The 14,327-nt window shown below is 41.5% G+C and overlaps 2 protein-coding genes across 2 annotated transcripts; one reads left to right on the top strand and one right to left on the bottom strand.

Annotated features, from left to right (window-relative positions):
• Positions 1-5,356: 5,356 nt before the first annotated feature.
• Positions 5,357-5,848, bottom strand: LOC138895457 (uncharacterized). The gene is made up of 2 exons (XM_070180144.1): positions 5,758-5,848; positions 5,357-5,661 (listed from the first exon to the last, which is right to left on the bottom strand). The coding sequence occupies exons 1-2, from the start codon at positions 5,846-5,848 to the stop codon at positions 5,357-5,359; spliced, it is 396 nt and encodes a 131-aa protein (XP_070036245.1).
• Positions 5,849-12,224: 6,376 nt separating this feature from the next.
• Positions 12,225-13,523, top strand: LOC138895456 (uncharacterized). The gene is made up of 2 exons (XM_070180143.1): positions 12,225-12,514; positions 12,818-13,523. The coding sequence occupies exons 1-2, from the start codon at positions 12,225-12,227 to the stop codon at positions 13,521-13,523; spliced, it is 996 nt and encodes a 331-aa protein (XP_070036244.1).
• Positions 13,524-14,327: the final 804 nt, after the last annotated feature.

Raw genomic sequence — 14,327 nt, 5'->3', positions numbered from 1 at the left:
GTTATTGTTATTAATATTGCGTACAGGTTAATATAAGTGAACCGCCTTAGCCTCGTCACTACTTCGTCGAGGTTAGGCTCAGCACTTACCAGTACATGGGGTCGGTTGTACTGATACTACACTCTGCACTTCTTCTGCAGATTTCGGAGTTGGTCCCAACGGCGTGCCATAGACTTGCTCGGATTTCAGCTATTCGAAGGAGACTTGAGGTATAACTGTATGGCGTCCGCAGTTTTGAAGTCCCCGTCTATTTTACTTTAGCTGTGTGTGTATTTCCAGACAGTTTTATTTTATTCAGACCTTTATTTGTATTATTCTAGAATGCTCGTGAATTGTGACACCAAATTCTGGGATGGTATTTAGACACTGTTATTTTTATGGATTATTTCACTATGTTTCAAACTTTGCTTCCGCCTTTGTTTCCTTGATTGTTAATAATATAAAAATTGTTTAAAAAATAGATAATATTATTCTAACGTTGGCTTGCCTAGCAAGTGAAATGTTAGGCGCCATCACGGTCCGAAGGTAGGAATTTTGGGTCGTGACACATTTCCATAATATATTCATTTTCAACCCTCCAATATATTCATTTTAATCAAGTATATATATAGACTTTTAAATAAGTCTGCTGCGGCGTGCAATCCGATCCCCCAATATAGACTTTTAAATATGTCTGTTGCAGCGTGCAATCCGATCCCCCAATATAGACTTTTAAATAAGTCTGTTGCGGCGTGCAATCTGATCCCCCAATATAGACTTTTAAATAAGTCTGTTGCGGCGTGCAATCCGATCCCCCAATATAGACTTTTAAATAAGTCTGTTGCGCCGTGCAAAATGATCCCCCAATATAGACTCCAAAATCTTCAAATCTACTAACAAACAATTCGATATACTCAATATAAATCGTAGGAATTAATTCCATATGAATTTACTAATTTTCCGGATAAAATCCGAAATTCACTTTAAAACATGACAGTGGGGCCCATATCTCAAATCTCGGAAAAACTTACGAAATTCGAACACCCATTCCAAGACAAGTCCAACCATACAAAAATTATCAAATTTCGATGTCAAATGGACCTTCAAATCTTAAATTTTCGTTTTTGGAAGATTTTATAAAAATATGATTTTTCTCCCAAACTTTCATAGATTCATGATATAAATGAGTTTGAAATCATGAAATATAATAAATATAGGATAAGGAGCATTTACCCCAATGTTTTCCCGTGAACATTTCCCAAGAATCGCCTTACCCGAGCTCAAAAATGGAAAATGGTGGAAAATGGGACGAATCCTATTTTCCAGAACTTAAGTTCCTTTTGCCTAGGTTTTTACCCTATGCGATCGTAGACAATGCTTCGCGATCGCGAATCACATTTTTAGGCTGCCGATCTTTTTGCTCTACGCGAACGCGGCAGTACTCCCGCGAATTCTAAGCACAATTTCTTAGTCTTCCGCAATCGCGGACATCATTGTGCGATCGCGTAGTACAATTTTTATGCCTCGTCTTCTGCCTCATTCCTTGTACGCAAACGCGGCTTGGCCCTCACGTTCACGGTGCTTTTCCTTCTGTCACTGTGCGATCAAGGAACTCACTATGCAATCGCATAGTACAAATTTCATTTGTGACCATTAAGGCTTCGTGATCGCAGACACAGTCACGCGATCGCATAGAAGGAAACCAGTAGCAGCAGGTTCAACAATTTCATGGTTCCAAAATGCGCCGATCCTGATCCGAATTACACCCGAGCCCTCTGGGTTCCAAAGCATATATGCACACAAGTCCTAAAACAATATACGAACTTGCTCGCACGATCAAATCGCCAAAATAACACCTAAAACTACGTATTGGACACCAAATCAAAATAAATTTTCAAGAAAACTTCAAACCATATATTTCCACAACCGGAGTCCGAATTACATCAAATCAACTCTGTTTCTCACCAAATTCGACAGACAAGTCATAAATATTATAGTGGATCTATACCAAGATCCGGAACCAAAATACGGACCTGGTGTCAATAAATCCAACATCAGTAAATGCTTAAAAATCATTAAGCTTTCAAACTTTTAATATTTCATCAATATTCCATATCCCGGGCTAGGGACCTCGGAATTCGATTCCGGGCATACGCCCAAGTCCCAAATCATAATACGGACCTACTGAAACTGTCAAAACACTGATTCGAGTCTGTTTGCTGAAAATGTTGACCAAAGTCAACTCAGTTGAGTTTTAAAGCTCTATTTTATATTTTATTCCATTATTCAAATAAAAACTTTCCGGGAAATTTTTTGGACTGCGCACGTAAGTCGAGAAGTGATAAATAGTGCTTTTTGAGGTCTTAGAATAAAGAATTAATTATTAAATTTTAAGATGACATTTTTGGGTCATCACATTCTCCACCTCTAAAACAATCGTTCGTCCTCGAACGTAGTTAGAAAAAGTACCTGAGATGGTGAATAAGTGTGGATATTTACTCCGCATGTCCGATTCGGACTCCCAGGTAGATGCCTCTATCGACTGACCTCTCCAGTGCACCCGAAATGAAGGATAACTCTTAGACCTCAACTGTCGGACTTGCCGGGCTAGAATAGCCACCGGCTCCTCCGCGTAAGTCAAATCTTTGTCCAATTGGACTGAGCTGAAATCTAAAACATGGAACGGATCACCATGATATTTTCGGAGCATAGACACATGGAACACTGGATGAACCGCTGATAAACTAGGTGGTAATGCAAGCCTGTAGGCTACTTTACCCACCCTTTCAAGAATTTCAAAGGGTATGATATACCTAGGGCTCAACTTGCCCTTATTTCCGAACCTCATTACACCTTTCATAGGTGAAACCCGGAGTAATATTCTTTCTCTAACCATGAATGCAATATCACAAACTTTACGGTTGGCATAACTCTTTTTCGTAGACTAAGGTGTGCGAAGTTGATCCTGAATAACCTTGACCTTATCCAAGGCATCCTGTACCAAATCGGTACCCAACAACCGAGCCTCTCCCGATTCAAACCAGCCAACTGGCGAACGACATCGCCTTCTGTATAATGCCTCATATGGAGCCATCTGAATGTTCGATTGGTAGCTATTATTATAAGCAAACTCCGCAAGTGGAAAGAACTGATCCCAAGAACCTCCAAAGTCTATAACACAAGCGTGAAGCATATCTTCCAATATTTGAATGGTGCGCTCTGATTGTCCGTCTGTCTATGGATGAAATAATGTACTCAAATCAACCCCCGTGCCTAACTCATGCTGTACAGCCCTCCAGAAGTGTGAGGTAAACCGCGTACCTCGATCTGAAATAATAGACATGGGCACACAGTGAAGGCGGACAATCTCACAAATGTAAATTTCAGCTAACCTTTCTGAAGAATAGGTAACTGCCACTGGAATGAAATTTGCTGACTTGGTCAACCTGTCCACAATGACCCATACTACATCAAATTTTCTGAGTCCGTGGGAGTCCAACAACAAAATCCATAGTGATACGCTCCCATTTCCACTCAGGAATTTCTAACTTCTGAAGCAAACCACCAGGTCTCTTTCCCTACAACAACCTATTTGGCATCACCGTGCCGCACCCTGTCCTTAAGGACAAGTAAATGAGGATCATCATACTGCCGCTCACTGATGCGCTCATATAAAGAAGACCGAGCGACTGTGCAAGCTAGAACCCGACTGGGTTCTGAAACATCTAATCTTACTAACTGATTAGCCAAATTCTGAACATTTGCAGCTAACAGCCTCTTACCAACCGGAATATACACAAGACTACCCATACTCACAGCCTTTCTACTCAACGCATCGGCCACCACATTTGCTTTTTCGGGGTGATACAAAATGGTGATATCATAGTGTTTCAACAATTCCAACCATCTTCTCTGCCTCAAATTAAGATCTTTTTGTTTTAACAGATACTGAAGGCTACGATGATCAGTAAATACCTCACACGAGACACCGTAGAGGTAATGCCTCCTCATCTTCAGCGCATGAACAATGGCTACCAATTCTAAGTCATGAACAGGATAATTCTTCTCGTGAACTTTCAACTGTCGTGACGCATATGCAATCACCCTGCCATCTTGCCTTAATACTGCAGCAAGCCCAATATGAGATGCGTCACAACATACCGTATACGATCCTGAACTTGTGGGTAATACCAACTCTGACGCCGTAGTCAAAGCAGTCTTGAGCTTCTGAAAGCTCAATTCACACTCGTCTGACCATCTGAATGCGACACCTTTCTGGGTCAGTCTGGTCAATGGGCTTGCTATAGATGAAAACCCTTCCACGAACCGATGATAATAACGTGCCAAACCCAGGAAACTCTGAATCTCCATAACTGAAGTAGGTCTAGGCCAATTCTGAACAACCTCAATCTTCTTAGGATCCCCCTTTATGCCTTTTGCCGATACAACATGACCTAAAAAGGCAACCGAGTCTAACCAAAACTCACATTTTGAAAATTTGGCATATAACTGATTATTCATAAAAGTATGAAGCACACTCCAAAGATGCTGCTCATGCTCCTCTTGACTGCTGGAGTAAATCAAGATATCATTAATAAATACAACCACAAAAGAATCCAAATAGGGCTTGAATACCCGATTCATCAAATCCATAATTTTTGCTAGGGAATTTGTCAACCCAAATGACATCACTAGGAATTCGTAATGCCCATACCGAGTCCGAAAAGCCGTCTTAGGGACATCAGATGCTCTAATCTTCAATTGATAGTACTCAGACCTCAAATCGATCTTCGAAAATACCTTGGCACCCTGAAACTGATCAAATAACTCATCAATTCTTGGTAGCGGATATTTGTTTTGAATAGTATCTTTGTTCAACTGTCGATAATCTATACACATCCGCATAGAGCCATCTTTCTTCTTTACAAATAGTGCTGTTGCACCCTAGAGCGAGACACTGGGTCTAATGAATCCCTGATCAAGTAGGTCTTGTAACTGCTCCTTCAATTCTTTCAACTCCGGCAGGGCCATACAATATGGTGGAAAAGAAATGGGTTGAGTACCCGGAGCTAAATCAAAATCGAAGTCAATATCTCTGTCGGACAGCATCCCCGACAAATCTGTAAAAAATACTTTTGGAAATTCATGAACAATTGGTACTGAGTCCGTAGAAGGAACGTCCGCATTGGGATCACAAATATAAGCCAGATAGATTAGACACCCTTTCTCTACCATACACTGAGCTTTCATATAAGAAATAACCCTGCTGGCAGAATGACCAGGAGTTCCTTTCCACTTTAACCGAGGTAACCCCGGAATGTCTAGGGTCACTGTCTTGGCATGAGAATCTAATATAGCATGATAAGGTGACAGTCAATCAATACCCCAAGATGATATCCAAATCTACCATATCAAGAAGTAGAAGATCCACACTAGTCTCAGGACTACCGATAATAACCACAGATGAACGATAGACATGATCTACTACAACAGAGTCTCCCACTGGTATAGATACATATACATAAGCACTCAGAGAATCACAAGGCACAACCAAATATGAAGCAAAATAGGAAGACACATAGGAATAAGTAGATCCTGGATCAAATAGAACTGAAGCATCTCTATGGGAAACTGGAATAATACCTGTGATCACAGCATCAGACGACTCGACCTTAGGCCTAGCTGGATAAGCATAAAATTGGGGCTGGGCCCTACCATTCTGAACTGCATCTCTGGGACGGCCTCTAACTGGTTGGTCTCCACCTCTAACAGTCTCACCTCCACCTCTAATGGCCTGAACTCCACCTCTAGCTGGCTGACCCCTACCTCTAGTTGGCTGAGCAGGCAGTGAAGCAACCGATGGCGGCATAATGGCAAGGGAATCCTACCGAGATCTGTTACTCGCCAACCTAGGGTAATACCTTCTGATGTGACCAATGTTCCCACACTCATAACACCTATCGTGATGTCGTGGCTGCTGAAGTTGAAGTTGACCCGAATGGGCCGGATAATCGCTGTAATAACTCTGGAGTGATGGTGCACTGATAAGAGTTGAATGTGCACTAAATGCTGGCTTCCCAGAGTGAGGCATAATTGGACTGTGACTCCCTGAAGCACCTAGAGATGCATGAAGTGCCGAATGAAACTGTCTGGGAGGATGACCCCTACCAAAATTACCCCTGCCTCCAGACGAGGAACCACTAAAACCACTTTATTGACGAGGCCTCTTATCAGACCTCTGCTCCTATGCAAGAACTATCTCGATCCGCCTCGCGACATTAGCAGTCGCCTGAAAAGAAATCTCACTTCCGGTCTCCTTGGCCATCTAAATCCTGATAGGGTGAGTGAGTCCCTCAATAAATCTCCTCACTCTATATCTCTCAGTAGGTAGTAAAGGGAGAGCATGATAGGCCAAATACAAAAACGGGACTTATACTACCCTGCTGTAGACGCCCAAATTGCTTGCGGTAATCCTCTCTCAGTGTGATAGGAAGGAACTTCTCCAGAAATAGCTGAGAGAACTGCTCCCAGGTAAGTGCAGGCGATCCAACTGGTTTGGCCAATGTATAATCTCTCCACCACCTCTTGGCGGAACCCTTCATCTGAAATACAGCAAAATCAACCCCATTGGTCTCAACTATACCCATGTTCAGCAGTACCTCATGGCAGCGGTCAAGATAATCATGTGGGTACTCATGAGGTGTACCACTGAAGTGAACTGTAAAGAGCTTAGTAAACTTATCCAGTCTTAATAAGGCCTCAAAAGATATGGCGGGCTTATCACCGGTCTGTGCTGCAATAACTGGCTGAACTACCCCAACGGGCGGGGCTGCTGGAGCCTGATTCTGGGGAGCCATCTGTTCCGGAGTGGGAGTAGTGGGATACTGTGCTCCTCCCCCAGCCTGTGAGATGGCTGGTGCCACTAGAAATGTACCATTTTGGGCCACGCCCTCCATAAGACTCACCAAATAAACTAGAGCATCATGAAACACTGGAGTGGCTATGAATCCTTCCGGGACCTGAACTGGTTCAACTGGTACATTCTGAACTGAAACCTCCTCTTGAGGTTTTACAACAGGTGCGGCTGCTCGAGCTTTGGACTGAGCTCTACCTTTGCTTCTACCTCGGTCTCTAGCACAACCTCGACCTCTACCCCTGGCCATAGTTACCGCCAGGGGCTCTGGTCCTTGACCGTTGGTAGATGTATTATGTGTTCTCACCATCTGCTAGAGAATAAGAATAGAATGGTTCAATTATAGATGATAGAATAAGATCGCATGACAGATTAAGAAAGAAGTGATGTTGTTCCTAAACTTCATAGCCTCTGAGAGATAAGTACAGACGTCTTCGTACCGATCGTTTAGACTCTACTAAGTTTGCTCGTGACTCGTGAGACCTATGTAACCTAGTGTTCTGATACCAACTGTCAAGACCCCAAATTCCCACCTTCGAACCGTGATGGCGCCTAACATTTCACTTGCTAGGCAAGCCAATATTAGGATAATATTAGCCATTTTTTAACAATTTTTAAATTTATTAATAACAAAGAAATAAATACGGAAGTAAGGTCTGAAATGTAGTGAATAATCCATAAAAATAACGGTGTCTAAATACCATCCCAGAATTGGTGTCACAAGTGCACGCGCTTCTAGAATAATAGAAATAAAGGTCTGAATGAAATAAAGCTGTCTGGAAATAAACACACAGCTAATGTAAAGTTGACGGGGATTTCAGAACTACGGACGATATGCAGTTATACCTCAAGTCTCCTCTATTAGCTGAAATCCGAGCAAGTCTATGGTACGCCGCCGGGACCAACTTCAAAATCTGCACAAGAAGTGCAAAGTGCAGTATCAGTACAACCGACCCCATGTACTGGTAAGTGCTGAGCCTAACCTCGACGATGTAATGACGAGGCTAAGGCAGGTCACTTATATTAACCTGTATGCAATATTAGTAAAAACAAGAATAATAGAAATAAATCAGGTAACTCATTTTTTAATAGTTGCATCCAACTCAGCAGTCATAACCAATTATTATTTCAACCAATTTCCGTGGAAGCGTGCAACCCATTTCCACAACATATTCATTTTAATCAAGTTTATAAATAGACTTTTAAATAAGTCTGTTACGGCGTGCAATCCGATCTCCAAATATAGACTTTTAAATAAGTCTGTTGCAGCGTGCAATATGATCCCCCCAATATAGACTTTTAAATAAGTCTGTTGCGGCGTGCAATCTGATCTGCCAATATAGACTTTTAAATAAGTCTATTGCGGCGTGCAATCCGATCCCCCAATATAGACTTTTAAATAAGTCTGTTGCGGCGTGCAATCCGAACCCCCAATATATATTTACTTTTATTTTCGTTGCGGCGTGCAACATATATATATATATATACACACACACACTTTCATTTCCGTTGTGGCGTGCAACCCGTTCCCCCAATATAACTTTAAACAACTCATAAATCTAATAAAAATTACTCCAATAAATACCACGTCCAATGAGAAACTATTAAGCATCAAGGCACACAATAATAATAATAATTTATTTACGAACAAACAATGGCAATTAACAATTAATTGTGAAAATTGTAGAGAAAATAGGCAGTTTAATATTTAGTATGCTAAATGTCAAAAAGCAATTAAGACACATAAGTCAAATAAGCATGTAACAATTATTGCAGGAATTAAAGAATTAATATTTGACAAGGATTATGAGTGAAACAATTAATATAATAATTCATTCATGATTTAAAATGATTTATGATTTTTAATTAATTATGCAAACAATTAATTTGACGACGTATAGACACTCGTCACCTCGCATATACGTCATTCACATGCATTTCTCATAACAAATAATTTAAGGGTTCTATTCCCTCAAGTCAAGGTTAACCACGATACTTACCTCGCTTTGCAATTTCAATCAGTTACTCGACAACAACATTTCCTTTTAAATTTGACTCCAAAAGCCTCAAATCTATTAACAAACAATTTGATATACTCAATACAAATCGTAGGAATTAATTCCATATGAATTTACTAATTTTCCGGATAAAATCCGAAATTCACTTAAAAATTTGACAGTGGGGCCCACATCTCAAATCTCAAAAAAAAACTTACGAAATCCGAATACCCATTCCGAGACGAGTCCAACCATACAAAAATTATCAAATTCCGATGTCAAATGGACCTTCAAATCTTAAATTTTTATTTTTGGAAGATTTTATAAAAATCTGATTTTTCTCCCAAAATTTCACGGATTCATGATATAAATGAGTATGGAATCATGAAATATAGTCAATATAGGATAAGGAAAACTTATCCCAATGTTTTCCCGTGAAAATCGCCCAAAAATCGCCTTACCCGAGCTCAAAAATGGAAAATGGTGGAAAATGGGACGAATCACATTTTCTAGAACTTAAGTTCTGTTTGCCCAGGTTTTTACCCTATGTGATCGCGGACAATGCTTCACGATCGCAAAGCACATTTTTAGGCTGCCCAGCTTTTTGCTCTACGGGAACGCGGCAGTGCTCTCGCGAACGCGAAGCACAATTTCTTAGCCTTCCGCAATCGCGGACATCATTGTGCGATCGCGTAGTACAATTTTTATGCTTCAGATCCTACCTCATTCCTTTTACGCGAACTCGGACATAGTCAGGCGATCACATAGAAGGATACCAGTAGCAGTAGGTTCAGCTATTTCATGGTTCCAAAATGTGCTGATCCTGATCCGAATTACACCCGAGCCCTCGGGGTTCCAAACCATATATGCACACAAGTCCTAAAACATCATACAAACTTGCTCGCGCGATCAAATCGCCAAAATAACACCTAGAACTATGAATCGGACACCAAATCAAAGGCAATTTTCAAGAAAACTTCAAAACTTATATTTTCACAACTAGACGTCCGAATTACGTCAAATCAACTCTGTTTCTCACCAAATTCGACATACAAGTCATAAATATTATAGTGGACCTATACGGGGCTCCAAAACCAAAATACGGACCTGGTGTCAATAAATCCAAAATGAGTAAATTCTTAAAAATCATTAAGCTTTTAAACTTTTAATTTTTCATCAAAATTCCATATCTCGGGCTAGGGACCTCGGAATTTGATTCCGGGCATACGCCCAAGTCCCAAATCCGGATACAGACCTACCGAAAATGTTAAAATACTAATCCGAGAATGTTTGCTCAAAAGGTTGACCAAAGTCAACTCAGTTGAGTTTTAAAGCTCTATTTCACATTTTAATCCATTTTTCACATAAACACTTTTCGAAATATTTTACGAACTACGCACGCAAGTCGAGGAGTGATAAATAGTGCTCTTTGAGGTCTTAGAATACATAATTAATTATTAAATTTAAAGATGATATTTTTGGGTCATCACAGTTCGTATGGTATTTTAGGACATGATGGTATATTTGGTTGAGGTCCCGGGTGCCTCGGGTGAGTTTCAGAGGGTTAATGGATCGAATTTGGACTTAGAAGTAAATATGAAAATTTCTGCAATCTGTTGTAATCGCACCTGTGGAAATTCCATCACAGATGCGAGTTCGTAGAAGCGAGCCTTCCATCGTAGATGCGCCCAGGCATGGCTGGGGCTTCGATCGCAGAAGCGGCAGGTAGCAGCAGAGGCAGCCCCGCACCTGCGGGAGTTTGATCGCAAAAGCACAAGGGTGCATGGTGAGGCAGCTTCGCAGAAGTGGACAGCTCCTCACAGAAGCGTGTCCGCAGATGCGCACAAAATCCCGCAGAAGCGGAAACCCCTAGGCAGTACAAAAACATAGGGGTTCCGAGCGTTTTTCCATTTTTGAGCATTTCAAGCTCGGGCTGGGCGATTTTGAGCGAAGTTTTCACGGAAAATCTTGAGGTAAGTCACTTGTGATCATTTCTACTTCATAATATTTAATTATCATCGAATAATCCGACTTGATTACATATTTTTGAGGTGAAAATCAGGGATTTGAACTTAGGGATTTGAAAATAAGATTTGATGATTTGGAGGTCGAGTTAAGGTCGGATTTTGGTAAAATTGGTATGGTTAGACTCGTGGTTGAGTGGGCTTCCGGATTTTATAACTTTTGTCGGGTTCCGAGACGTGGGCCACACGGCGATTTTTAAACTAAATTTCGGATTTTGATGGAAAATTAATATTTTCTTATGGAATTAATTCCCATAAATTTTATTGACTGAATCGAATTATTTGTGACTAGATTTGAAGATTTTGGACACGAATTCGCGAGACAAAGGCTTATTTGGTTATTGAATTTGGTTGCAAGCGAGGTAAGTGTCTATTTTCTACTTATTTGTCTATTTTCTGCATGATTTAATGTGCGGGTACAACGTATATGTGAGGCGACGAGTACTTATGCGTTGTGGTTGAGTCAAAGCATGCGGGTGGAATCCGTTTATTGTGAATAAATATATATTTAATTAAGATATTCCTGCTTAAGTTTATTATTAATTATTTGATCATTATTCGTGAAATTATTATTCATTTAATTATTGTTGAATATTTTTGAAGGTGAAGTCGGTATTTTTATATTGAATTGATTGATAAGGGTATATCCCCGCATTTAAATACTCTTCCGAATTTATATTATTATTTTCATGGTAAGGAAGAGTGTAAAAGCACGAAGGGTGATGCCGGGCCATTTTAATTATTCATAATATTATTGTCATGGTAAGGAATAGTGTAAAAGCATGAAAAGTGTTGTCGTGCCATTTGTCAGTGTAAAAGCACGAAGGGTGATGCCGTATCATTTTTAGAGAGTGTAAAAGCACGAAGGATGATACCGTGCCAAATGAGAGTAAAAGCACGAAGGGTGGTGCCGTGCCATTTTTATATTATCATTGGCTCATTTTATTGTTGATGAATTATTTGACTGCTAAGTGATACGTCTCCTGATGAAATTATTATATCATTCCCCTTCGCATGTTCCCTCCCAATTAATAAATTGTTATTTATTGTATTATTGTTACTTTGTATTTGTATATGCTTGTACAGGTTGTTTACGTACGTGTCTTGTCATAGCCTCGTCACTACTTCGTCGAGGTTAGGCTCGGCACTTACCAATACATGGGGTCGATTGTATTAGGCACAGGGGGAGGAGCACAGACTCCCACTACCCCCGCTCCAGAGCAGATGGCTCCATAGTATTAGGCACAAGCAGCCCCACCAGTTGGGGTAATTCAGCAAGTTGTTGCGGCACAGGCCGGTGATAGGCCCGCCATGTCTTCTGAGGCCTTATTGAGACTGGATAAGTTTACTAAGCTCTTTCCAGTTCACTTCAGTGGTACACCTTCTGAGGACCCACATGATTATCTTGACCGCTTCCATGAGGTACTGTGGAACATGGGTATAGTTGAGACCAATGAGGTCGATTTTGCTGTATTTCAGATGGCGGATTCTGCCAAGAGGTGGTGGAGAGATTCTATGTTGACTAGACCAGGTGGTTCTCCTACACTGACTTGGGAGCAGTTCTCACAGCTATTTCTAGGGAAGTTCCTCCCTATCACATTGTGAGAGGATTTCCGCAGGCAGTTTGAGCGTCTCCAGCAGGGCAGTATTATTGTTACTCAGTACGAGACCCGTTTTGTGGATCTTGCCCGTCATGCTATCCTTTTACTTCCTACTGGGGGAGAGAGAGTGAGGAGGTTTATTGAGGGACTTACTCACCCTATAAGGCTTCAGATGTCCAAGGAGACTAGAAGTGATATTTCCTTTCAGGCGACTGCTACTGTTGCTAGGAGGATCGAGATGGTTCTTGCACAGGAGAGATAGCAGGGGTATGGTAAGATGCCTCGTTAGTTTGGTGGGTTCAGTGGTGCCTCGTCTAGAGGTAGGGGTAATTTTGGTAGGGGTCATCCTCCCAGGCCGTTTCATTCAGCAATTCAGGCATCCTATAGTTCACCACCAGCTCCTATTAGTGCACCTTCGATCCGGGGTTTCCAAGGTGGTTACTCAGGTCGACAGGGACAATTTCAGGGTCAGCAGTCACAGCAGACGAGGACCTGTTATAGTTGTGATGATCTGAGGCACATTGCTAGATTCTGCCTCAGGTCTCAGGGCAGCATGCAACAGCAGGGTTCTCGTGCTATGGTTCCAGCACCAGTTACATCACCGCCTTCTCATCCAGCTAGAGGTAGGGGTCAGGTAGCTAGAGGTGGAGGTCAGACCGTTAGAGGTGGAGGTCAGGCCATTAGAGGTGGAGGCCATCCAGTTAGAGGCCGTCCCAGGGACACAGTTCAGAGTGGTGTGGCCCTGCCCCGATTTTATGCTCTTCCAGCTAGGCCCAAGGTCGAATCATCTGATGCCGTGATTACATGTATTGTTCCAGTTTGCCATAGAGATGCTTCAGTTCTATTTGATCCAGGATCTACTTATTCCTATGTGTCCTCTTATTTTGCTTCATATCGGGTGATTCCTCGTGATTCTATGAGTGCTCTTGTGTGTGTCCACTCCGGTGGGAGATTCTATCATGGTAGATCATGTCTACCATTCGTGTGTGGTTACTATTGGGAGTCTTGAGACTAATGTGGATCTTCTAATTCTTGATATGGTAGATTTTGATGTCATCTTGGGTATGGATTGGCTGTCACCTTATCATGCTATATTTGATTATCATGCCAAGACGGTGACCCTAGCCATGTCGGGGTTACCTCGATTAGAGTGGAAAGGAACTCTTGGTCATTCTACCAGCAGGGTTATTTCATATATGAAGGCTCGGTGTATGCTCGAGAAGGGGTATCTAGCTTATTTGGCTTATATTCGTGATCCCAGTGCGACAGTTCTTTCTATGGATTCAGTTCCAGTTGTCCGTGAATTTCTAGATATATTTCCTGCAGAACTGCCTGGAATGCCACCCGACAGAGATATTGACTTCTGTATTGATTTAGCTCCGGGCACTCAGCCTATTTCTATCCCACCATACAGTATGGCCTCGCCAGAGTTGAAAGAATTGAAGGAGCAATTACACGACTTGCTTGATTAGGGATTCATTAGACCCAGTGTCTTGCCCTGGGGTGCGACAGTATTATTTGTAAATAAGAAAGATGGTTCAATGCAAATGTGTATAGATTATCTGTAGTTGAACAAGGCTACTATCAAGAACAAGTATTCACTGCCAAGAATTGATGACTTATTCGATCAGCTTCAGGGTGCCAAGGTATTTTCAAAGATCGACTTGAGGTATGGTTACCAACAGTTGATGATTAGGGCATCTGATGTCCCGAAGACAGCTTTTCGGACTTGGTATGGGCATTACAAATTCCTAGTGATGTCATTTGGGTTGACAAATGCCCTAGCTGCATTTATGGATTTGATGAATCGGGT

This window comes from Nicotiana tomentosiformis, chromosome 7, assembly GCF_000390325.3.
Source record: "Nicotiana tomentosiformis chromosome 7, ASM39032v3, whole genome shotgun sequence".
In the NCBI taxonomy this organism is placed as follows: domain Eukaryota; kingdom Viridiplantae; phylum Streptophyta; class Magnoliopsida; order Solanales; family Solanaceae; genus Nicotiana; species Nicotiana tomentosiformis.
The sequence above is the reverse complement of the archived record's forward strand: the minus strand, read 5'-3'. Positions and strand labels throughout refer to the sequence as shown.